At 44.5% G+C, this 25,847-nt stretch overlaps 1 protein-coding gene across 3 annotated transcripts in view; it reads right to left on the bottom strand.

Moving 5' to 3' along the window:
- TLN2 (talin 2) overlaps positions 1-25,847 on the bottom strand; it is a 313,576-nt gene that overhangs the window by 23,382 nt on the left and 264,347 nt on the right. For all 3 annotated transcript variants that reach the window (XM_019504368.1, XM_019504369.1, XM_019504370.1), the window contains 3 exons: positions 18,436-18,543; positions 8,168-8,273; positions 3,754-3,878 (listed from right to left, as the gene is read on the bottom strand). In XM_019504368.1, coding sequence (XP_019359913.1) covers positions 3,754-3,878; positions 8,168-8,273; positions 18,436-18,543 — 339 coding nt within the window. The remainder of the gene's footprint in view (positions 1-3,753; positions 3,879-8,167; positions 8,274-18,435; positions 18,544-25,847) is intronic.

Here is a 25,847-nt window from a genome sequence, read left to right as displayed (position 1 = left end):
CTAACTGTGAATGATATTTTTGTACTTTTAACCCGTTTCCTACAAGATCCTTCAAATACCAATGGGCAGCATGAATAAAGTTAGGATCAGTAGTAGAATGAATGACCCACAAACTCATTGCCAAGCATTGTAAGTTATCCTGGAAGACAAACCATATTCCTTTTGAAGCACCTTGCAGCTTCTATTTCATACAGAAAAAGGAAAAGGGAGAAGATACTGCACAGCACCATGTAACACACAATAACCATTCCTGTGAGGTTCAGTACTTGTATGGCTGCTGTCCATTAGAAAAGATCCTACCCAACTTATAAATTTCCCCAAAAGCAAGTTTGCTGAGAGGAGCACTTTACTGTATATGTTTAAAATCAGATTAGAGTAAGAATCTGCAGGATGTCTTCTAAACCTGCTTGTGATTTAATGTATTCCTTCATATTGCCTTTTACTACTTTATAAACCCCCGGAGACAGGGCAGGACACTGTAGGAATATGTTTGATATATAGTTGGATTAAATAACAACCTAATATATCAAACATATCACACAGAGTCCTGCAGAAAAGGCATCCAGGTTTGATTCATCTTGGGGGAAAAAAGAGGACAAAATTGCTGAAGGCTATTGGCAGGGAACTGTTATCAACTACTAGTGACACAACCCCTTGTCCTTGGGTTTGAAGGCAAATGCCTGCCTGGAGGCATCAAAAGTGCACAGATAGTAATACAGTGTACATACACCAATGCTACCTACTAATGTACCTAACCCACAGCATCAATTCCCTACAGTTATTTTTTTTCAAGTGTTAAACATTTTTTCATTGATGAAATAAACAATTTTTCTTTTTTAAGAAGTATTTTGGGCAGTTACTTTGTACCAAGTGTTATTTTTATGCAACAAGGACATTGTTATATATTGTAACAGGAAAGGATGGGACCTGATACAAAAAGACAATAAACCCACCAGTAAAACCCCACAGTCAGTATAAATGCATAATTATGCTGCAAAGGAAGCATAACTTGCTTAATGAACAGTTTAGCAGATCAATTTTTCTCCTTAAACATTACAAATAGAATATTAGGAGGGCTTGTGTTACTTGAAGGAGGAAGTAGTGTATCAAGGGATACTTTGGAGAATCTTCCTCAAAATAGTCACAAAAACATGTGCTCAAAAACAGGACAAATACTACTTAAACATCACTTGGGCATTGGGTTAATTATCTGACCATCTAAGAAGCATTTTTATTCATGAAGGGAATAACCTTTAAAAGGTGCCACGTTCACTCTGCTCTGTAACTGCATCCCTGTGATTCAACTCAGAAAGAATGAATATTGCACAATAACATGTGAACAGTAGTGTAAAGATCCATGCGTTACCAGAGAATGTTCTCTGGAGTATGAATTATTCTCCTAAATTGGAAAGCAACTGCCCTATTCTATCCTTCTCAATGTAGGAGAGGGCACAGGTCTTTGGGGATATGATGGGGAACACAATAATAAGATATAGAGAACAGAATTAAAAGATTGAATAAAAAAAGGAACCAGAATTGGAAACTCACATATAAATAATAGAAGTCCTTTGGCTTTTACTGTTTCATCTTCATGATTAAGTTAATAAAAACTGGAATGCAGACAGTGTTAGAACTGGGAGGATTAAAACTAGACAAAAACTTCCCCTAAACTCCATCAGAGTTTTGGAAGTTTTCTAAACTACTGTACTTCAAGGCATAAAGAAAACTATTAATTTAACAGAAATGAAAAAGAAACTTTCCCTGCAGGCAGGATACTTTAATGACATATCCCAGTTTTTCTTGCGCTTTCTCCTGCAGGTAGTGATTACTGTCAGAGGTGCAATGCTGCTAGATGGACCACTGGTCTGATCCACTCCAGATATTTTTAAGTATCTGTATTCGGTACAGCTGGCATAGGAAAACTGATGCCATCAGTCTAAAATCAGGACCATGGGTTTGGGTGTCCTCCACATCCTAACACTGCCCATAACCAGATTTAAGGGACAGATGCCTTATAGACAAAGAAGCCAAAAAGACTGGAACTTTAGAGATGGAAGTACCTAAAAAATGTTCTCCACTGAAGATAATATCTGCTGATCTGAATTTAAATATGCCATTGGGATAGCACTGAGAAATTCATACTGATGTTGCCCATGTTTTTGCTGCTTTTTGGATGAACTGTGAATTGAACTATCATTCCAACATCTTTCACCTGTATTACAGGTATCGTGAAAGGGAACAAACTGAATTACAAGGGAGAGACGTTTTATCCCCAAAAGAGTTAAAAACTATGAATATGCTTTCCACAAAATGACAAAGAAACAAAACAATAAAGCACAGGCAGACTGGATACTCAAATTAACATGTTAAATGAGGAGCAGATGTAGCATTTGTATTCATTGTAATATGACAATGACCACTGAAGTGGTTTAGATGTTAGCAGGAGAACTGTTTCAAGGTTACTAGGCAACTCAGAGATGCTATTGTGCAGTGATTGTGTAGAAAATGTGATAAAGGACTCATCCTATCCTCACAATCAGCCTGTATCCTCTGCCCTATACAATCTCATTACAAAGGACCATCTTCTTTTGTAAAAAAATGAATGTACCAGTCACAAAAAAATGTAGAACAAAGAAAAGCATTGCTTTTCATGTGCTTATTTATTCTTATTACTGAAATAAAAGAGTACCCCAAAAGAAGACAACACCACTGCTCACCTAGTGAGGCAACCCAGGGCATCCATTTAATGTTTAGGTTCCTAAATGGCTGAAAAATACCATGCCACACTGAACACAGCACTCTGACAGTGGACATTCTTAACAACCCAGTTTTTTTTTAAAGACTTCATTTGTTTTATTTAGAACTAAATCTAGGAAGCCACTGAGTACAAGATGCAAATAGGGAGTTGCTTACTGAAGTTAATTATAAAACCACAGCATAATTTTGATCAAAAAAGGTCCAGTTCTAGCTCATACAGTGATTTATTCCATCACCTGTCAAGTCGTCTGCTCTGTAAAGTATAACAATAGCATGAGGTCTGGTGCCCTGAACTGTGCACACTGCTTCAGGTGACAGTAATAACCATCTATTCCCTCTTTGCCACATATGCAAATGGTTAATTCTCTTTTACTTCATATACTCAGGAGTATATCTGAAATATATGAGACTACTAACATATTCACGGTGGACCTTGTCAAGTTACAGAAATGGGCACTTAACATTAAATAGAGAGTTTGAAAAGAGGTCTCATTTTGCCACAAGTCAAAAACTATGAGATCAGCTTATAAAAGACAGAACACCAGCCTCTTTCTTCCCTCTACCTTTCCCCAAACTTTCAGCCAGAACCTTCCCACAGAGCAATGCACAAACACTCAAGTATCAGAGAATGTGTCAGAAGCCATTTTGAGGAAAAATCTTTCGTAAACAAAAAAGTGAATGAACCAACAATAAAGGTTTCTTAAATGTAATAAAAAGTTCTATTCCTAGAAATTTCCTTTCCTTTCCTTACATTTTCAAGTCTGCTGCTCTCAGACCCACCACTTGAAAGAGCCATCAAGTTTCCTTTAATAATCGTCTTAGTGCCTTAAGTCAAACCCAATGTGCTTGTCAGTTTTTTCATCTGACATCTGCTGAGAGTGATGCAAAGACTGACTGTTCATCCCAATATTTTAAACAGCAGCAATAGTGCAATGCCCTAGTTATTTGGATTTCTACTGTGTTTCCTTCAAAAAAATGTCCAAGATTGATACTCACCTTTGGCTTGGCCCTTGGTTTCAGCTGCTCTAACTTCTTTGCTGCAGCCTCAATTGATGCTGCAGCCCCCAGCAGCTCTGTCTCAGCAATGACAGTTGGGTCCTCTGGATCCACCCACTCTGTGCCTGAAATTAATACAGGGGAAGACAATAATTTCAGTGGCATTCTTAGCAGCCTTTTTGAGCTAATTCACTGTAACACTTCAAAACTAAGTGTCACATACACAGTGTGCGCAATATGGAGAGCCCATTTTAATACCATAATGGCATAAATACTATAATTTAAGGTGCTGACTGCAAAAACTATGACAGAATGGTAACAGCATTGAGCAGCAATATTCTATTATAAAAGTTACTTATTAAAAACTTACAAAAGGCAAAAACAGCTCTTAACAGTAGCTTCAAACATCACGCCCAATGGGAGTTGAATTATCCTGGTGACCAACCATGTGTAATCATGGATGTTACTAGAAAAGGCTCTAGTGTACTTCCCCCAGTGGGAAGTTCTGCATGACTGGAATGTTAAAATTAGAGGAAATAGCTTGTTTAGGAAAGGTTGAGTGGTGCACTTCTGTCAAAAACGGTATTACTTATTTCTGAGTCACTGACCAATCTGAAGAAAATACTTTGCATTCCTGTGGATCAATGTCCTAACAGATGAAGCACAAAGTGGACTACTATCTGGTACCTGCTATAAACCACCAAACTGCAGTTGAGAGCAAGTCATCCTGCTCCCTGAGCACCTCTCTCTAACGTGTAGGGGAAAAAAAATCTGCATTACTAATGTAACCTCATTCTGGGTGACATGCTGGAAGTCTCATGCTGCCTACACTAACACATCCTCAGTTTTTTCTAAGTGTTAAAGGACAACTTCTTAAATTAGAAAGTATTGCATGCAACTTAGAGGATCAGACTCATTTTGATGGATAATTAGGAACTGATCAAAGAATTGAAAAATAGTGTTATGTTATATACAGGGGATGACAACTTAATCATATTTGTTGTGTGAAAACAGAAAAAAAGGTCAGACCAGTAGTACTGATAAACTCTGGGTCTTAAAATGGCCAGTTCTGAAATAGCCAAAGCTGAAAACAATTAGATTAACTGGCTGAGAAAAAGAATATAAACATAAAAATGTTATCGCTAATTGGAAACTTCTTAGAAATATTTATATCAGATGCTCAAAACACCATAATCTGAAACAGAAAAATGCAGAAGCCTGACTGAGAGAAAAAAAATCAGAAATAAAAATTTAATTAAGGGAAAAAGTAAAGCTGATAATAATAAACATGAATCAAAAGTGAGGAAGTGTAGAAAATTGCTAAGATAAGCAAAAGGACACAGAGAAATCACTTTCTATTAGAGCTCAGGACAAAAAGGCAGAGGTTTTCAAAAAGTATATTAGAACATGAAGAACCCTAACAATAGTATTGGCTTATTAGTAAGCAGAGATGGTATAAAGCCAACTGAAAAGACAGCAGTTTTCAATACATATTTTAGTTCTGTTTGTGAAAAAAGCAGTTATGTCACATGATGATGATAAAATACTTCTTATTCTAACTCACAAGGATGTTAAGGAGCAGCTAATAAAGTTAAATCTGCAGGTTTAAATAATTTCCTTCTGAGAGTTTTGGAAGAGTATTCCAGACCACAAATGATGATTTTCAATAAGCCTTGGAACACCAGAATACTGGGAGAAAGCCAATGTTGCACCAACATTTAAACTAATAAATTGGACAATGTAAGGATAATAGGCCTTTCAGTGTAACACTGATTGTGAGCAAAATAATAGAACAGCTGATATATGACTCAGTTAATAAAGAATTAAAAGGGAGCAAGAAATGAATGTCAGTCAATGTGAATTTACTGAAAACGCATGTTGTCAAACTAACTTCGTAGCTTAGACTTCTGTAAGGCATTGTTCTTGCTGCCATATGACATTTTAAAATAATGCAAAATCAATATGGCACAAAATAAATGAATTATAAATTGGCTGATGTCACAAAATATAGTTGTAAATAGACAATCATCACCGAACATGCTTCTTCCTAGTTATGTCCTCTACAAATTGTTTCTTAACCTTACACTATTTTACATTTTTATTACAACCTGGGGAAAACCATGTAAAATAGTAACGGAGTACACAGAGGAGACAAAGATTGATGGAGTGATAGATAATGTGGAGGACCATTCACCTATACAGTGCAATCTAGACTGCACAGCAAGCTGGGTGAAAGCTGATAATTTGGGTCTCAGTATGACCATATGTAAAGTCATACATGTGGGAACAAAGAATGCTGGCCTTATTTATTGGATGGGGAACTCTCTTGGGAAGCAGCAACCCTGAAAAAGAAATTGAGGTCATGGTGAATAATTAGTTAAACAGAAGTTCCCAGCACAACTGTGTCCAAAAGGCATAAAATAATCCTTGGATATACAAACAAGGAATCTCAAGCAGGAGTGGGGATGGTTTTATTACATTTGCATTCTGCATCAAAAAGACCACTAAGTGCTGTATCTAGTTCTGGTGTCCACAATTCAAAAAGCCTACTGAAAAATTGTAAAGACTTCAAAGAAGAGTCACAAGAATAATTAAAGGACTAGAAGATGTGGCTCACAGTGATGGAGCTCCTTAGGGTCTGTTCAGCTTAAAAAAAGGGAAAGGATAACTATGTCTTCAGAACAGAATCTTAACAGAAAGCTCTCTTCAATGTAGAAATAAGGTGGAAGTTTACAAAAGTAAATATGAGAAACCATTGGAACTCCAAAGTTTTGGGAAGATTGTCTATCCTTGGACATTTTCAAGATTGGACCTTTTCCTATGTCTTATAGTGGAAACAGGAATTTATAAATGGAAGCTCTGTGACCTGTATAATACAGCAGGTCAGATCAGATTATTATAATGGTCCTTTGCAGCTTTATAATCAGTGAATATCTGTAAAGGATTAAACAAAAATTAGAACAATTAAATGCCACACTTAGGACAGGATAACCACATGAGTATAGATTAGATACTGTTTACTGACAAGAATTGACTACACCTTTGCAACTGAATGGCACTAATGGAATAATCTCTTGGCCATAATATCAGAATATTTCTATGCCTATTTGTCAGTTATGGAAATGTTTGTTGAACTAGAATTTTCAATATGTTTTGTACCAAAATTTACTTTATCAAGTATAAAGTAGTATCTCCCCATCTCAATAAGCAATTTTCCATGGATTTATAATCCTTCCCCCAGAATCTCATTCACTCATTTAGTTAGAGTTATGGTCTTAGGAGTGTGTCCACACTGCTGCATGAAAATGTAGACAGTAAAATCAGTTGTAAATTCAATTAAGTGATAAACATTTTAAATGCTGTTATTCTTCCATGACATATAAATGCAATATAAGAAGCCAGTCTAAACAATTAAATATGCTTTATATACAACGTCTTCACACACACACACACACACACGGATCACATCTTTCAAAAACACCCATTGCATTTTTGCTCCAATTTCTCTCTCTCATTCAAACCTTAATTTCCTTTTATTTCTTTGATTCACCACTGACATGTCAGTCTTAATACAGTCATGGGTTGCTGAAGGGTCCATATGTTAGGGTTGTGCATGCTCTGGACACAGTGTTAGCATTAACATGGGAGAGTGGATGTGAACTCTAATGAGAAGGACCAATTGCCATCCTACTGATGAACTGTTGGGACTTGAATTATACTTTGCTTTCTGTTTTTGTGCCTTCTGAATAGTTCACACATAACTTGTGACTGATTTCATGAAAGGGAAAGCTTCTAGGGAGCCATAGAAAAGATATTAGAGAAATATTGTGACAGATTTTTGCAGACCACATACTGTAGCTGCATGGATTTGAAAGGTTTCTTCGCCTCTAAAAGGGAACCATCATCAGAAGGGGAGCATCAGCAGGTTATGCACAGTGGAACTGTTCTGGGAGTGCTGTACCTTTGTTAATTCCTAGCTTCCTATGCTTCATTACAGGAATAGTCTCTCACTAAAACATTTCATGGTGCCCTCTGGATAAAATCTTTACCAAGATGTCTATCAGCTCTGAGAAAACACAGTGTTTTGAGGGGACAAATACAGACTCTGGCAGTCTTGTCCCATCACTGGATCTGACTGCAGTTCCCTGAGGTCCAAGAGCGCCAGGTTTCAGGTTATGTTAAAGAATTATTATGCAGGGTTATTTGCTGGTGATGATAATACTTGTGACCACTATATAATCCAGTGCTGAAGAACAGAAGCTCAGTGGAAAATGGTTTGAACTTAAGCTCCATCAGGACATTTAAGGCTTGGCAAAGGGCAAGTTTTTTAAATACTAAAACCAAATTATGAAAAAATGTAGGTAATATTTATGTCTCTTGATGCCTCTGGAATGCACAGGTTGTCAAAACTCACCTTTCATTGCTTCTGCTGATTGGATAAGTTCTGTAACAGCACCAGCAACCCGTTTTGAGAAGGCAGCCAACTGATGCTTCAGATCTGGGGTTGGTTTCTGAAGAATCTATAAGATACAAATTAATTATAAATTATAGGATTCAATTCTGCAGAGAACCCAAGCTCAGGTTCTGTACAAGTGCTGCATGTGCACATATGTGAAAGTCTAATGCAAAGCTAAGGAAAAGAGTCTACAGGAAAACCCAACTTTTAAAATAAAAGTCCAATCTAAATGGCTGTTAGATTGTATAAGCCTACACCAGAAGAATAATACTGCCTGATATTATGAATTTATGTATGGAGGTTCTCAAACCTGACACACGTGCAACTGCTTCAATATTATTAATAAAGAATGTTTTCCGTAATTAAAGGGTAAATAAGGTAAAGACATCCTTCCATATTTTCATTTTGGAAACATGTATAGCAAGAATGGAAAAATAATGTTTTCAGCTACCACTATTGTCATTGTTCTTCCAATTATCCTTGTTACGAAGATTCACCACCATTCAATCTTTCTCTTCTTCTTTTGGTCTGCTGAATAATATTTTAACACTACACTACCCATTACTTCAGCAGTGCAGCAGGCAGATACACTGGGAGATAAAAAAGGACAGCAAAACAAGAATCACATCAGAAAGCAAGGTTTGGGAAAATGACACTAATTTTTACTAGAATGGCTAGCAGAAGTTATAAGCAGGCAAAAAAGAATTAAGTACTCCAGTATCCAGATTACTGCTTTCAGTTTTGGGCCCCGGACTTCAACGAAGATGTGGACAAATTAGAAAGAGTCCATCAGAGAGCAACAAAAATGGTTATAAGCCTGGAAAAAAAACTTGTAAGGGAAGGCTAAAAGATCTAAGATTGTTTAGTCCGTAGGGCTAGGGACACAAGTTACATATAAACCAATTTAAGTGATGAGAAACTGGTTTAAACCTGTAACTAAACCTAAGTTCAGGGCGCACAAACCAGTTTCAGAATGGCCAAAACTGGTTTAAGATAAACCTGGCTGAATGTAGTATAAGACTTAACTGATTTGGGTCAAAATGGTTTATGGAACTTCTGCCCCAGACCCCTTCCTTGTTCGAGTTAAATCAGAGTCCCCCAGCATCCCAATATGCTTTTCAGCCCTGGGCTCGGCTGTCGGCTCCAGAGAGCAGGGCTGGCCCCGCCCCTCCCCTCCCCTCCTTAGTCAGAGCTCTGGTTGGCTGAGAAGGAGGTGGATTGTAGCTGGTATCTTCCTGGCAGGGGCACAGCAGCATCTGTCTGACTCCCTCCCCCCGCCCCCCAATGCCACTCACTGCTCAAGCAGGGATCCCCACCCCACTCCCTCCCCTCTCCCACAGCAAAGACCCCAGCGGCATGGCGCCCAGCTGACACCTGGTCACAGTTACACCATCCCCATGCTAGCTAATGCTGAGAGGTGTCTCTGTGTGTCTTCAATTTTACTGGAATAAAGGCAGACAGAACAGTGTCTGCATAAGGCTTTTTGGAATAAATCAGCAGGTCAGTTGGTAATGTCCCTCCATTCTTCCTTGCAAATGCCTTGGAAAAAGCCATTCAAGAAGAGTTTGAACTAATGAGAGAGGGGCTTTTGTTTCCTTGATGGGTTGATAAAGCTTGGTATTCTGATAAGCTCCCTGCTGGCTGCTGGCTCGCTTCAAAGCCTGCAATCTATCAGTGTTCAACAGGGGACAGAGAAAAGTGTGAGAAATGACCTGGTTTGCAATGCGTGGGACCTGTGAGTACTGTCAGTTTCCTGCAGACAGTATGAAGAAGCAGGGAGATGGAGATCAAAAACCTTAGTACCATCAACAGATGCATGTAGTTCAAACAAGCAGTCCTCCCTCTCCCCTCCCCGCCTCTTGCCTCAGAGGGCTAGCTGGGGGCTAAAAACACTCTCTGCCCCTTGAAGGGCAAACAGGGGAAGAGCCTGGTGAGGGCTGCTTCCCCTACTCTCTTCAGACACACCCTGGCTGTGGACTGTGGAGGCCAGGGTTGGGGCTTAAACCCCTCTCTAAGGGGCCTGGCCATGCCCCCTTCAGCTCAGCATCCTGGAAGGGAAGGGAGGGCTCACTCTAGCACCCCACCTCCCTGCCTCTGGCCTGAGCCATTGCAGGCATGTGCCTGAACTTCCTGAATCAAATGTGAATATCTATCCACTTGGAAATCAGTTCAATCTCTACAGGTCAGACTAACCTGCAATGATTGAATCAATTCAGACTTGGTTTTTTTAAATGTTTGCCCCTAGCCTAGAAGACTGGGGGGCGGGGGCGGGGGGAGGTGTATTTTATAACAGTCTTCAAATACCTGAAGGGTTGTTATATGGAGGATGGAGACAGACTATAGAACCAGATGCAGGTCTCAAATTGCAGCTGGGGAAATAAGTTGAATATTATGGAACTTTCTCACTATGCAGGTGGTTAAGCACTGAAACAGGATATAGAGGTTGTGGGATCCCCACTCTTGGGCATTTTTAAGAGCAGGTGAGACAGATACTTGACCAGGATGGTTTAGTCAGGGATGATCTTGCATTCAAAGCAGGAGAGAAGACCAGATGACCTCTAGAGCTAAGCACAGGTATTCAAAAACTCAAGGAAGAATCTAAGTTATGTGGTTTACTTTAAGTGGCATAGTTCAGATCAGTAGCGAACAAAACACACGTTCACCCTTGGGGGATGGGAGGGGGAAGGCCAATCTTAGACCACATTCTGCCATTTTTAAATCAGTCTATGCATGCCAAACTTCTGTTCTGTTACAGGCATAGACTGGTTTTGGATGCTGAACCTCTGTTCTGTTAGAGATATAGACTGGTTTCTAAGCACTTACACTGGTAAAAGTATGTTGTTTGTACCTGGCCTAAAAGTCCCTTCCAACCCTACTATTCTATAAGTTATTTGGAAAAAAGAATTCAGTACTACAAACACAAGAACTGTGGAATGAATTTGCAGGAAAAAGCAAGTGAACTTTTTGGGACTAAGAGGAAAAACGCTATGGTAACTTTTACTTGTAAGTGCTCTTTTGGAATCCATCCTGACTTAATAGGAGATAAGACTGTAAGTTTTACTGGTGGAAGTGAGGCCTCTTAGTGTCACACTTATGGCATGCTAGGCTCTGACTAATTAATTATCCATGTCCTGAGCATGATCTAGTGATCTTCTCACTTCACACTGGAAAAGGATACAAGTGATACCTAAAGGTCTTCTCTTGTCTCAAATTATATCATTGTTTCAGAGCAAATCTTGACTGTGTAAGAAAATGTGCTTTCCAAAGCAAAGCAGGAGTAATTGTTCATATTAGAGATAGTGCTGCATCTGAAACACTGAAACTCACAGTGTGCATTTCAGTTTTTCATCAATAGATAGCATTGTAATTTCAATGTCAGTCCAGTCAGTCTTCCAAAACTTGTAAGTTACTTGAGGCAATGATCATATCTTCTGCTTGCTCAGTGAAGCATCTACTATACTTTCAGGTGGTACAAAAAAGTGAATGTTTCTGGGAGACTGGAGAAGTCCCTAGACAGTACAGATGATGAGGACTTTGGAAAGCAATGGCTGTGATGTGGGGCATCCTTGTATTGACAATGCCCTCATAAAATTCACTAATAAGTATTTAAAGGAAATTTGACAGTGCAATTCTTCTTTGCTTCATTAGCTCACAGGTATGAGAAACTCCCAATATAATGTTGATACCTAGACATACTCCGCTTTCCTCCTAGCAAATGATTTCTGTAACACTGGCTAGCTATGCAGTAAAAAACCCCCCGGCATACCAAATGTAGAAATGGAGTGCATTTCTTCACTAATTACTAGGACAGAGACATCCAGGTTGTATTTAACTATCACATGAATTATGGACTTTCAAGGAGCCTAAGGTTGAAGTGTCCTGTTTCCATAGTAAATATAAGAACATGAATCTTCAATAGCTAAGCAAGCTGCTGCAATATTAACAAAATGAATACCTTTTGCAACAATGGTGATTATAACCACAGCTTGTCTATTTGAGACTCCTTCAACACAGCAGATTAGCATTGTATCTTTCAGAGCTAACCTTCCCACACAGCTGAAATTTCCAAAAATACATATGGCGTGATCCTGACTGCAGCAAAGCACTGTTTTCTGCTGCAGAAACAGATTGTGACATCAGTTCTACCCCTGAAGACGGCAACAAGGTGCAATTAAATGAGTGGGTGCAAATATGTTTTCAAGCTACCCTTTTCTAAGTTAATTTAGCACTCACAACAGGTATTAGAAGCTGGAGTCTTGTATTTGCCATAGTAGAGATACAGCACAAAAATAACAGTGGAGGATTCATACATGCCAGTCTGCCTCAAGACACACATGGAGAGGCCACGTGAAGGTGCAAGTAAGTAGTTCAGTCTTTGACCTTCTCAAGAGGTACCGATTAATACTAAGAATAGGGACATGACACATTTACTAGGTAATAGAAGTGGAGCGGGCAAACTGCTTGTCAAGAATGATGGGGACAGAGCCCCGCCAGCCACTATCCTGCGCTGCCACTGCCTCCCAGAAGCAGGGGGAGGGGGGAAGCTTGCTCTGCTGTCCCCTCTGTCAGCACCCTGTGCTGCTGCTGCCTCCAGTGCCGCTGGCCTCGGCCCCCCAGCCCTGCTCCTTTGAGGCAGCGGAGCACCGCCATGATGGTGGGGATGGAGCAGGGGGGTGAGGCTAGTGCTGTTGGCTTTGTCCTCCCACCCCCGCTCCATCCCCTGCGTCCCTGCCATCATTGCAGTGTTCTGCACTCTGATTGGTTGTTCAACTAACCAAAGAGCATTATGGACAGACAGACAGACAGATGGACTAAGCTCTTTATTATATAAGAATCATTCTAATCCAAGGTAAAGCAGTAACTTTACTGAAAGGAAAAGTGACTGTGTGGAATGTGTCCTGTCTATTCCCCTAGCCAATTTCTCCTGTGATAGCCATTTGGCTCTATGAAAACTAGCTATTCAGTACCCAGCGGCCAAGCCAGTGCCTACTGCAGGCAGCAAGCTGGGGAGGGCTGGTCACAGGCTACAACACCTTATTGTACATTAAAAGCTCACTTTCCAGTAATCACATTGCATATCTGCATCCAAAATTGCGTGTAAACATTCACTGGAAAGTGAGGCGAGACTTCATAATTGGTTTATTTTAAGTCAGTTAGCAACTCATTTGACTGCAACATTTAGGATCTTACTGTGGTCCAAAGGATCTTCAAAGCTTCTTGCTTGTACAGAGCAACCAAGTCAGTTCTGTGCTTTTTACATTATGTAGTTCCTTCACAGAGTAAGCTGTTGGGTAGATACAATCCTGTCTATGGCACTGACTAAATCTTGCATCTGCACACAGGTGGGTAGCTAGAAGGGGTCTGTCTCAAAGTTCACAGACCTTTGCACAGCCATCAAGGATCACAGGACTTTTTAAGCAATTACATCAGAAACCACTAATGGACTAACTGGCAGATTTGTCTGATCCTAATTAATCTCTACACTATTAGATTGCAAATTAATAAAATGATCTTAAAACCAGATTAACAGTGATCTGGAAGTGTGTGGATTCTAGCCAACTCCAAACTTGCCTTTCTACCACCTTCTGAATAACTGTCTCCAAAAAAAGCAGATTTGAGGCAGGGTACTAATTAGTAAAGATCTGTCTACATCATGTGAATGTTCAATTAAAGAAGCAAACAAACCCAAACCCTACAAAAGCAAGTGGTCTCCACCTGCTCTGTGCTACAACTCCAACCAGTTAGAATTTTAGGGGCAGTTTATCCAGGGAAGAACTTAAGATCTTAATTGACCTCTGCTAGCCATACAAGCAGTGAATGGACCATTGCAGAACTCCTCTGAAAGTGATCCTTCTTGCATGTGCTAAGGTGTCCAGAGTTTGTTTCACAGTACTGGAATGCAATGCTTTTTGCAAAAAGAACATATAAAAGCAACCAGTGAAAACAATGAAAATGGTGATGTTACATAGCAATCTGAATAAACTATATTCTCGTGCGTGCGTGCGTGCGTGCGTGCGTGTGTCTCTCTCTCTCTCTCTCTCTCTCTCCTTGGAACACTACAACTTCTCTACTGTATGGTTTGAGTTAATTTTTCAAGCCAGTTACCACTTCTGGGGAATTTTTCCTGGGCAGATATGTTAGAGAGAAGAAAGGCTGTCCAAGAAGGTGAAATAGAAAGGGGAAGGGAGGAGGCAAAGGATAAGGAATAAAAACTAGCACAATTCGATTAGTCTTTGCTGTGTTATGTTATACAATGTTGAGACAGATGTAGCAATGTTCAGGAGTGGATCAAATATACCAAAAGATCTCTCCTTCCCCACCCCCACAATACTTCTGCACTAAAAATATGCTAGACTCCTAAATGTAAATTATTCCCTGCTTTGAAAGTTCCAGTAATGAAATCTAACAAGTTTAATTTGTCTTGCACCATTTTTCTTGCTAGTGATGAGCCTTAACACAATTGTACCTCTATTTCTACTTTCTTAACACACTGTCATAAATTTAATTTAACTGGACATGATACAATAATCATTTAAACCTAGTTTTGCACTTTTTTGACCTGTGGTAACTAGCTTAAATGTGTAGCAAACCACCTACTGAACAGAAGTTTCTGGGAGGCAGCTTCAAAATCAACATGAAAACAGATTTTTTTAAAACTTTTGTTCTTATTGCACACTGGGTTCTATACATTCATTAAACCAACAAAGGAACAATAATCAGTGCACATAAACCAGTTTCAGAATGGCTGAAACTGGTTTAAGATAAACTTGGTTGAATGTAGTTATCAGACTTAACTGATTTGGGTCAAACTGGTTTCTGCAATGTCTGTCCCAGACCCCTTCCTGGTTTAAGTTAAACCAGACTCCCCCAGCATTCCAGATGCTTTGCAGCTGGGCTGGGCTAAGCTGTGCTCTCTGCCCCAAAGAACAGGCTAGCCCCGCCCCTCTTCTCCCTAGCCAGGGCTCCGGGGGGGAGACTAAAGGCACAGCAGGGTCTGCCTAGCTTCCCTTGCTGCTGGCTGCTCAAGCAGGGATTCCCCCTCCCTCTCATCTCCCACAGCACAGACCCCAGCCCCAGGGACCCTAGGCATGTGGTATGCTAGCTAATGCCAAGAGGTTAATTTCACTGGGTCAGGCAGACAGAACGGTGTCCACTTAGATCAGGGGTGGGCAATTATTTCAGGTGGAGGGCCGCTTACCCAGTTTTGGCAAGCTGTTGAGGGCCGCATGGGTAGCCCCACCCCTTGACAGGTGCCCTGATCCTTGGTCACCATCTTGGGACCAATGTCTCAGGACCAGCACCGGTGGGGTGCAGAGCAGGATGCAGGTTAGCAGGTGTTTGTGGAACTGGGCTGGGCTGCACCAGCAGTGAAAGGGGGAGCTGGCCTGGCTCCATAGAGCCCCTGCCGGCCGGGACCCTGTATTCCTGCCACCCTGTTCTGGGCCCTGCTGGTGCCTGGCCCCGGGACACCAGTGTGGGCCCTGTGCACCCACTCACTCCCAGTGACCCCCAGCCCTGCAGTACAGGTGGGGGGCAGCATGCAGCCCTGACCCTGTGCTCACCGGCAGGTAACAAGCTGGTGCTGAGTGCGACCCCGTGGCCCATGCTTCCTGCTGCAGCCCCTTGTAGCCCATGCGGGACTGTCCTGAGCAGGCACAGACACCCCCACACGGGCTGCGACTGGCTGCGGCGTGGGGCAGGCAAGGGGCTGCTTTTCCCCACGCTCTGCACCAGCTTGTAACCCACCTCTGCTGCCAGCCTTGGCACTGCGCTGGCTCCGGGCTTGCCCGTTGGGGCTGAGCTGCGGTGGCAGCATCTGCAGCCTCACTGCTTGCCATGTTGGGGGGGTGTTTGCCACCATCGCCTCTTGGCTGCCCAGCGTGCGAGTTCCGGAAGGGCAGCAGCACCAAACACTGCCCAGTGCAGCAAGCCCGGGGGCCGCAGCTGCTGCTACCGTGGCACAGCTCCAATGGGTGAGCCCAGAGCTGGCACGGGGCCCAAGGTGGCAGCAGAGGTGGGTTACAAGCTGGTGCTGAGTGTGGGGGAAAAGCAGCACCTTGCTCTCCCTGTGGCCGGCGCCCCACGCTGCAGCCACTCGCAGCCTGCATGGGGCTACCTGTGCCTGCTCAGGACAGCCCCGCGCAGGCTGTGAGCAACTGCAGCAGGGGGCGTGGGACACGGGGCAGGGGAGGGACCACTTTTCCCCACTTTTCCCCACGCTCAGCACCAGTTCATTCCCTGCTGGCGAGGCAGGGGTCAGGGCTGCATGCTGCCCCCCACCTGTACTGTGGGGTTGGAGGTGCACTGGGAGTGAGCAGGTCCGGGAGTCAGTGGGAGCGTGGGGCCCACACTGGTGTCCTGGGGCCATCACTGGCGGGGCCCAGAGCAGGGTGGCAGAAATACAGGGTCCCAGCTGGCAGGGGCTCTATGGAGCCTGGCCAGCTCCCCCCTCTCCCACTTACCTTAGTTTCCGGTGCAGGGCAGCCATGTGGTCCCTTGCTGGGGCTTCTGGCTGGGTGGGTGGGCCCTGCTGTTGTGGGAGGCCGCTGGGCTTAGCCTGTGTCCTACTGTCCCGGGTTTCTGTCATTTTTTACAGGAACCAAGGACAGATCAATATTAATTTTCTAAATTTTTTAGGGGCCCTGTGGGCCGGATATAATGGCCTCACGGGATGGTTCCGGCTTGCATTCCATATTTTGCCCACCCCTGGCTTAGACCTTTTGGGTGATAATTAATAGGTCAGTTGGTAATGTCCCTCTGTTCCTTCCTTGGAAAAAGCTGTTTAAGAAGAGCTTGAACTAATGAGAGAGGCTTTTGTTTTGCTGATGGGCTGATGACAGTGGTTTTATCAGCCCCCCTGCTGGTTTGCAGCCCTGTCAGGTTTGCAGACAGGGAGAGGGAGATTGAGAAGCTCAGTATCATCGAGATGCATGCACTGCACACCCAACTTTGCCTCAGAGTGCTAGCTGGGGTCTGGCAACACTTCCGTCCCTTGAGCAGCGAACGGGGAAAAGCCTAAGATGGTGCAGGCCAGGGTGGGGGTTTAAATCCCTCCCCAATCAGAGTGTCCTGCCAGGGCCTAGCCTTGCCACCCCTCAGCTCAGCACTGTAGATGGGAAGGGAGGGCTGCTCTAGCACCCCCCAGCTTGTAGCCTGAGCCAATGCAGACATGTGCCTGCATTTCTGGAATTAAATCAGTACAAGTTTGCAGGTTAGACTAATCTCCAAAGATTGAATCAATTCAGGCTCAGCCTTTTTGAATGTCTGTCCCTAGCCTAGAAGTGCTTCATGAGTTGGTGCTGGAGGGGGATTGGGGGCTTATTTTGCTGATACTAGGGATGGTACAGAAAAGCATGCAAATGTAATGTTCTCCTAACAAACCTTACAAGCCTACTGGTCTGTGTCATTGATGTGTGCTCTAGTGCATCAGGCTAGAAGGGACAGCCAGTAGGGATGTGAAAGGTTAAATGATTAACCAATAAGTGCAGTGATAACCGGTTAGCTTACTGGTTATCCTCTAGCTCACGGCCCATGCAGTCTGGTAGGGAAGGGGGGGAAAGAATGCCACTCAGTGCCCCAACAGGAATCAGAAGGCAGCAGGGCAAGCAGAAGGGAGGGAGGAGCGAGAAGGGGTGGGGGGACTTGGACCCATAGCCTAACAGGAAAACAGGGAGCAGTCTAATGACTAATCAGTTAAGCAATTAGCTGCTTTGTTCACAGGCTCTCCCTCCCTCTCAGCCCAGGGCTTCATATGGGCTGTGTTGTCTGGCTGGGCTTGCCTCCTTCCTGCGCCCTTCCAGTCAAAGGGCCCTGGGAACTGGGAACAACAGCTGTGTCAGAGCTGCTCTGTTATGGGCTAATCGTTGAACTGATATAATTAGAGGAGGTTAAACAAATATTTTTAAATGGTATTTACATCCCTAAGAGCCAGAAGGAAAAAAACAATACATTATTTTAATTTTTGTGTCAGGGTATATTCTTGGAGGCTTATTGCTGTCATTACCTCCCGATAACGTAAGTGCTAGAAGACTATTAGATGTAAATGCTTCAAGGTTCCCTTCTCCCACTGTTTCATCAGTTCAGAAAATGGTGAGCTTTTTTAACAGTTGCTCACCAACTTGAAGAAGGCTAATTGAAAGTCAGCACTAACAATGATTATGTAAAAAGTTCAGTGAGATTGCATATATATAGCCTTGCCATGGACAAGCATACAGGCTCTTTCTTACCAGGAGGACGTGCTCTAGGAGTTCCAAGTATCCCAAGGTACATTCTATTCCAAATCGCAGTGCTCTCTCTCGAACATCTTCACTCACATCTTGGTGATATGAAGCTTGCTATGGAGACAAAACAATATTAAAGCTAAAAAACTATTCAAGGTGGGTGAAGTGGGGTGTGTGGGGGGAGTCAGAGCGGATTCAAAAAGGACAGAAAGAAGTGATTTCTCTTAGGCTAGGGACAGAAGTTACACATAAACCAGTTCAGGTGATCAGAAACTGGTTTAAACTTGTAACAGAACATAAGTTCAGTGCACATAAACCAGTTTCAAAATGGATGAAACTGGTTTAAGATAAACCTGGCTCAATGTAGTATCAGACTTAACTGATTTGGATCAAACCAATTTACGAAACTTCTGTCCCAGACCCCTTCCTAGTTCAAGTTAAATCAGAGTCCTTCAGCATCCCAACATTTTGCAGCCCTGGGCTGAGCTGTGTCATCTTAGGGTTACCATATTTCCAGTTCCAAAAAAGAGGATACCAGTTGGAAACAGGGAAGTGGGGGTGATGCAGGGGCGGGGGCATTTCTAACTGTTACAGTAAATGACAAGTGTTATTGCCTCAAATTTAATGAGAAACAAAAGCATTAAGTAAATACTGAAGTTGCATTCAGATGACGGACTGTGCTCCTGCTTTATGCAATGTCTGCTCCGTCACTACAGTAAGCAGCAGGTTTTCTTTTTCTGTTGAAAAATTGCAAATTATCCGATAAAAAACCTGAATTCACTGATTAAAAAACCCCCAAACCTGCATTTTTCCATGATTAAATTAAAACACTACTATGTATTGTTGTCAATTTAACACAATGTTTTATTGATTTATTTATAGACGACTACCAGTACCTCAATCATTATAATAAAATAAATTTGAAATACCCCTTTTGTTTCTTTTTTTAAACAGAAAACCAGAGTTCCCCTGCCCACTTTGCTCAACAAGATGTCGGTCAGGCTGTGGCCGTGTTCCCCCCCTCCTCGCTTTGTAGTACTGAGCAGCCCCAAGTGATATACCAGTGCCCTGCCCCTGTCCATGGTGGTGCCCCTCAGTCCCAATCCAAATTCCCCACTCCCCTCTGAGCTCTGCTGGTGCCCCTCTCCTCCAGCCGCCCCTGTCCTGTCCCGGCTGGAGTGAGTGTGGCAGCTGCATCAGCAGCTCTGGCTCCTGTGGGTGGTGGTGGAGCAAATCCAACCATCGCGCAACTTGGAGGGTGGGAAGGGGAGGCCTGTGCACCCTCCACCCTGGGCAGCATCTCCCAGCCAGATGGGCTGCGCAGCTCCCTGCTACCCCATCACTCCAGCCCCCATGCCCTGTTGTAGCTCCAGCGCCCCCCCCCCACACACACAGCCCCCCCACCTTCCAGCTACTCGTATCCAGGTGCTTGGTTGGGGCAGCTCCCATACCCTGCTTGGCTGCCTACACCTGTATGCACACAGAAACACAGCGACTCCTGCCCCCTGTCCCTGTCCCTATTCGCTGAAGCGGTATTGCGTTTTCCATGTTTTTCCGTGATAAACTGAAAACTTGGATCTTGATTGAGAACTCAGCTCCTGATTGCGTGCTAGGTATTCTGGGATCGGTAGTTCTACCTAGTGGTGGCCATCTTGAAAACAGACTGGGGTGGAAATCCTGGACATTTTGCCTGCATTTGAAAAACCTGCCTGGATGCAGCACAGCGGGCTGAAAAAGAGGACATGTCCAGGAAAACCTGGATGTATCATAACCCTATGCTGTCTGCTCCAGAAAGCAGGGCTGGCCTCCACTCCTCTGCTCCCTAGCTGGAGCAGTGAGGGCTGGCTGACAAGGGGGTTGGGAACAAGCCTGACTGGGGATGCAGCCCAGTCTACAGGGGCGGGGACTGCCCACCCAGACAAACCCCAGCTGGGGTCTGGGACAAGGGAGGCATGTTAAACACCCCTTCCCCCACTTCCCCTGCAACTGTGAGCTACAAATCCCAGAGGCAGCTGGAAGCAGGAAGAGGAATAGATAAGCAACCCTGCAGAGTCCTGCTGCTGTAATTCTGGACTGCAAATCCCAGAGAACTCGGAGGCCGCAAGAAGAGGAAGTGACCACACAGCCAGAAAGCCATACTCTACTGCCTGTCCCCCTTCACCTACCCCTGGCTTCTGGCCTGAGCCATTGCAGGCATATGGCTACATTTCCTAAATAAAAGGTAAATGTTCACTTCTGTTTCAATTTAATTTTTGAAGCTTAGACTAACCTGCAAAAACTGAATTGATTCAACCTCAGGCTTTTTCACTGTCTGTACCTAACCTTAATGTGTAAATGATACTCGAGCCAGAACATGACCTACGTAGCAAAGGTGAAGTTAAACTATGCTGTCAGAGCAGTAAGAGCCCTGATTGTGAGAATGGATTTAAAAACAGGTTTCCTTCTGTTTCAAAGCCTTCACCTTGGACATGCGACAGCTCCCCCTTCTTTATTAAGTATCATCAACATTAGTGTCACTGCCTATCTTGAAACAAAAAAATCTGACCTATATAAAGGACCAATGGAGGAGAAGAGCAGTAGTATAACCTGGATGGTCATGCTTTGAGCAGGGGTTTGGACTAGATGGCCTCAAGTCCCTTCCAACCCTAATTTTCTATAATTCTAGGACTCCAGGGCCTGAGCTGTGTTGTTAATGTGTGACATGAATGAGAGTCTAAGAAAAGGGAAGAGGGCTCCTCTATTTATTTAATGACATTAATAAGGAGGAAAGACAAAAAAAGTCTGAGAAGTAGCTTTTCCATTCAGAAATGTGTATTATTACAGATTTTAGACTAGCAATCTACTCCAACCCCATACCTGCTGGTGGGTCTGTCTAAAATCGGCATGGGGTATGAAGTTGTCCCAGGGGTACAAGCACAACGGCTATGTAACCCCAGAGAAGAAACCCCCAAAATAAAGAAAACTTACTTACCTTAGGGCTCCAGACACTGGACAAGCATGGCTGACAAGGAGAACCCGCGGTTCATCAGCCGCGCCAATATACAGCTGGGGCCGGTGGGTGATGTCACAGATGATCACCGGCCAGCCAAGATAAAAATCAGCACCAGCTGGAAGCAGGGGAGAGTGGGAGAGGCAGCGGAGGCTGCGGATGCTTTCCACGCTGGCGGCAGCCAGCGCCAGCAAGACAAAAAATAGCTCCAAGCAGGCAGGATCGCCCAGGGACCAACAGCTGCTTAAAAGCCCCACGCCAGTCACGGGCAGCACCAGCGTGAGGGAAGAGACCTTGGTCCAAGAAGAGTGGGGAAAGGCATGGGGGGTGGTGGATGCCCTCCATACCAGAAGAATACATCTTGGGGAGTAAATTAACTGAGAGAGAGAGGTATGCAAAGCTCTCATCTGGCAGAGAGCGGATCAACGTCAGGGGACGCAGCAGGGCACAAGGTCTAGGGCGGAGCCAGTATAATACGGCCTGATATTTCTTTTTTTGCACACCTGACTGTTCTTTTTCCCTCTCTCTGTCTCTCTCTCTCCCTGGCGTCTTCACTTTTGGTTTCCTTCTGACTTGGGCACATTCCTCAGTTGTTTCTGGTTTTATTTTGTTGTTTTATTTTACTTGCTTGCAACTTTTTGTTGAGAGAGCCGGACAACGGTCGTACATCAAAGGACTGTCTGCAAGAAGCAACAGATGACTGGCAGAGAACAGAAGAGACCCACAGGAGATGGGAACATATACTGGATCCAAGGTCCATTGAGAAAGCAAAGTGTAAACCTGATACCTGAGATTGAGTGACGGGAGAGAGTCATCAAGACCAGAAGGCCAGCCACTCCAAGATCTGGTGGCCTGTCAGAGGCTGGCGTAAGGAAGGGGCATCATGGAGGTGAAGCCCCGTGAATATCCATCAGGCAGAACAACCAACCTCGAGGGACCACCAATGGGAGACCCCACCACTGAAGAAACACCCAATATTGTGGCAGGCGAGTTTTGGGGCCTTCCCCAGGGTGGTCGGAACCCCTGTCAGAAGTTGCATGAGGCCTCCCCGCATCCACCACCAGGTGCCCGTGCCAGGGCGGCATCTGAACGGATAATCAAAGCAAGATGAGCACAGCAGTCAGCAAAAGTAAATTCAGTGTGCAGAAAAATACATAGAAGTGAGGGAACGGGACCTTATGGATCATGACCTACTGCTCTGGAGATCTGGTTTCTACATAGAGCTTTGCAACTGGCCTGCTAGGTGACCTTCACTTCACCTCTGGTCCCGTGTTTTGTCATGTGTAAAAGAGAAGTTAGGATATATTCTTCCTATGTAAAGTGTTTCAACAACTGCAGATGGAAAATACTGTACAAGTGCTTGGCTATAATTCCATGTGGGCTGAGGAGGGAGAGGAGGATCCAGGTAGTGAACCAAAGACTGCAGTGCTGGTGTCATCAGGAAGGCTTCGGCTTCCATGACCACAGTCCGCTCTTTGGTGAGCGAGACCGCGAGATGCTGGGAAGGGATGGCCTCCACCTCTATCCGCTGGGGAGGAGGCTCTTCTCAGCCAGATTGGCTGACCTACTCCACGGGGCTTTAAATTAAACCCACCGGGGGGACGGGGGGACTACCCACCACTGCTGGCCCACTGAGCAACCCTTGCAGAGCCAGCAGGCCAAGGCACTTAAGGGAGCTGACTGCTGCCCCAGCCCTAGAGCAAGCTGTGGGCAAGGCAAGGGCCCTCAAGGGGACACCTGAATGCCTGCACACCAATGCCAGGAGCTTGGCGAAAAAACAGAAGGAACTTGTCTTCCTGCTCAAGACAAACAATTACAATGTCGTAGGGATAACGGAGACCAGGTGGGACTCCACCCATGACTGGACCACGGGTATAGACGGCTATACCCTGTACAGGAGGGATCAAGTGGACAAAAGGGGTGGAGGTGTAGCTCTCTATGTCGAGGAGAGCTGCACGTCCCTACAAGCTGACACCGGCACCCAGGGTGGACAACTAGAGATCCTCTGGGTTAAAATCCGTGGGAAACAGGGCACAGGAGATACAATGGTGGGAGTCTACTACAGACCTCCCTCCCAGAATCAAGAGATTGACCAGGAGTTTGCCAGGGAATTGGCTGAGGCTGCATGCTCCCAGTCCATGGTTGTCATGGGGTACTTCAACTACCCAGGAATCTCAAGGGAAGAGCACTTGGCCAAATCTGAATGGTCGCAAAGCTTCCTCACGTGCGTGGATGAGCTCTATCTGATTCAAGAAGTTTACAGGCCAACAAGAGGCAAAGTGCTGCTTGACCTGGTACTGGCTGTCATGGAAAAATCTTAAGTTATGGGTACTGACAACACAGAAGAGTCAAAGCTAGCATGCGCACTTTAGTTTTTGAGTGGAAAATTCCAAGGCTCACCCAGCATGTGCCCCCTGGGTGACCCGAGGGCCTGTCAATCAAGCGTGACCTACTTTTCCACCATGCGCATGCTCAGTTAGATACAAAGCCTAGTCAGACGCATGCTCAGTTCTCTGACTGCCTGACGTAATCAGACCAGAAAATTCTGTGAGGGGAGCATTCTAATTGGCCACGAAATTCTTATAAAAGGTTAAGGAGCCCCTCCCTTGGGGGGAGACCCGCTGAACTGAGGACAGAGGCTGGCTCTCAGGGACTGTCCCTCAGTTAGGCCCTGCGGCCTATCGGTCTCCTCCTATAGCGATTTTCCGATCCATTCCTATTGATTTTCTGGCGTTCGATCTACCTGGCACTGGCTACGACTACTACTACGATTTCTGATACTGATTAACGGACTCTCAAACCGAACTTACCTTGATTCCACGGCTTCCGACCTCGACCCTAATCCTCAACCATCCTTGGGTCAACAAGGAACTAGCAGTCCTCCTGTGTCTAAAAAGACAGACTTACAAAGAATGGAGGACAGGCTCCACCTCCAAGGAGGAATACTCTGCACTGGTCCGGACCTGCAGGGCACAAACCAGGAAAGCCAAGGCTGTGATGGAACTCCAACTGGCTACAAGTATCAAGGACAATAAAAAGTCCTTTTTTAGATATGTGGGGAGCTGGAGGAAAAGCAAGGGCAACATTGGACCCCTGCTAAGCCAGAAGGGAGAACTGACGACTGATGCCCAGGAAAAAGCCAACTTGCTAAATGGGTACTTTGCGTTGGTCTTTCACCAGTCCCATGGGACACCCCTGCCCATTATGGGACAGGGAGGCCCAGGTGAGGAAGATTCCTTACACTCCATCAATGCTGACCTTGTGCAGGAGCACCTTGAGAGGCTGGACACCTTCAAGTCAGCTGGCCCTGACAATTTACACCCCAGAGTACTCAAGGAGCTGTCCTGCATCATAGCTCAGACCCTGGCATGGATCTTTGAGAACTCCTGGCGCTCTGGTGAAGTGCCCAATGATTGGAAGAAGGCCAACGTGGTGCCTATCTTCAAGAAAGGGAGGAAAGTGGATCTGGCTAACTACAGGCCCATCAGCCTGACCACTATCCCAGAGAAGGTCTTAGAAAAAATCATGAAAGAGGCCATTCTTAACGGACTGACCGATGGCAACGCCGAGGGATAGCCAGCACAGGTTTGTTGCGGGTAGGTCGTGCTTGACCAGTCTCATTTCCTTTTACGACCAGGTGACCTATCACCTGGAAAAGGGGGAAGAGATTGATCTCATATATCTTGACTTAAAAAAAAGCCTTCGATCCGGTATACCATGATCATCTTTTGGCAAAACTGGCCAACTGCAGCCTCGCATCCACCATGATCTGCTGGCTGGGGAATTGGCTCCATGGTCGGACCCAGAGGGTGGTGGTTGACGGAAGTCAATCGTCATCATGTCCTGTGACCAGTGGGGTCCCTCAAGGCTCTATCCTTGGACCTAATTTATTCAATCTCTTCATTAATCATGTGGACATTGGAGTCAGAAGCGAACTGGTCAAGTTTGCCGATGATACCAAACTTTGGGGTAAAGCATCCACACCTGAGGACAGGGGGGTAATCCAGGCTGACCTTGACAGGCTCAGGAAATGGGCAGATTAGAACTTGATGGTGTTTAACACTGAAAAATACAAGGTTCTCCACCTTGGGAGGAAAAAACCTGAAGCTTGGCTATAGGCTCGACAGTGCTACACTGGCTAGCACTATGGACGAGAGGGACTTGGTCAGGACTGACCACAAGATGAACATGAGCCTACAATGTGATGCGGCAGCCAGTAAAGTGAGCAAAACCCTGGCTTGTATCCATAGATGCTACTCAAGTAAATCCCAGGACATCATTCTCCCCTTGTACTCAGCCTTGGTGAGGCCACAGCTGGAGTACTGTGTCCAGTTTTGGGCTCCACAATTCAAAAAGGATGTGGAGAAGCTTGAGAGAGTGCAGAGGAGAGCCATGCGCATGATCAGAGGTCAGGAAAACAGACCTTATG

This window comes from Gavialis gangeticus, unplaced genomic scaffold (genome assembly GCF_001723915.1).
Source record: "Gavialis gangeticus isolate Ggan-Ray unplaced genomic scaffold, GavGan_comp1, whole genome shotgun sequence".
NCBI lineage: Eukaryota > Metazoa > Chordata > Crocodylia > Gavialidae > Gavialis > Gavialis gangeticus.
Note: the sequence above shows the minus strand (reverse complement) of the source record. Positions and strands in the feature narration are given on the sequence as shown.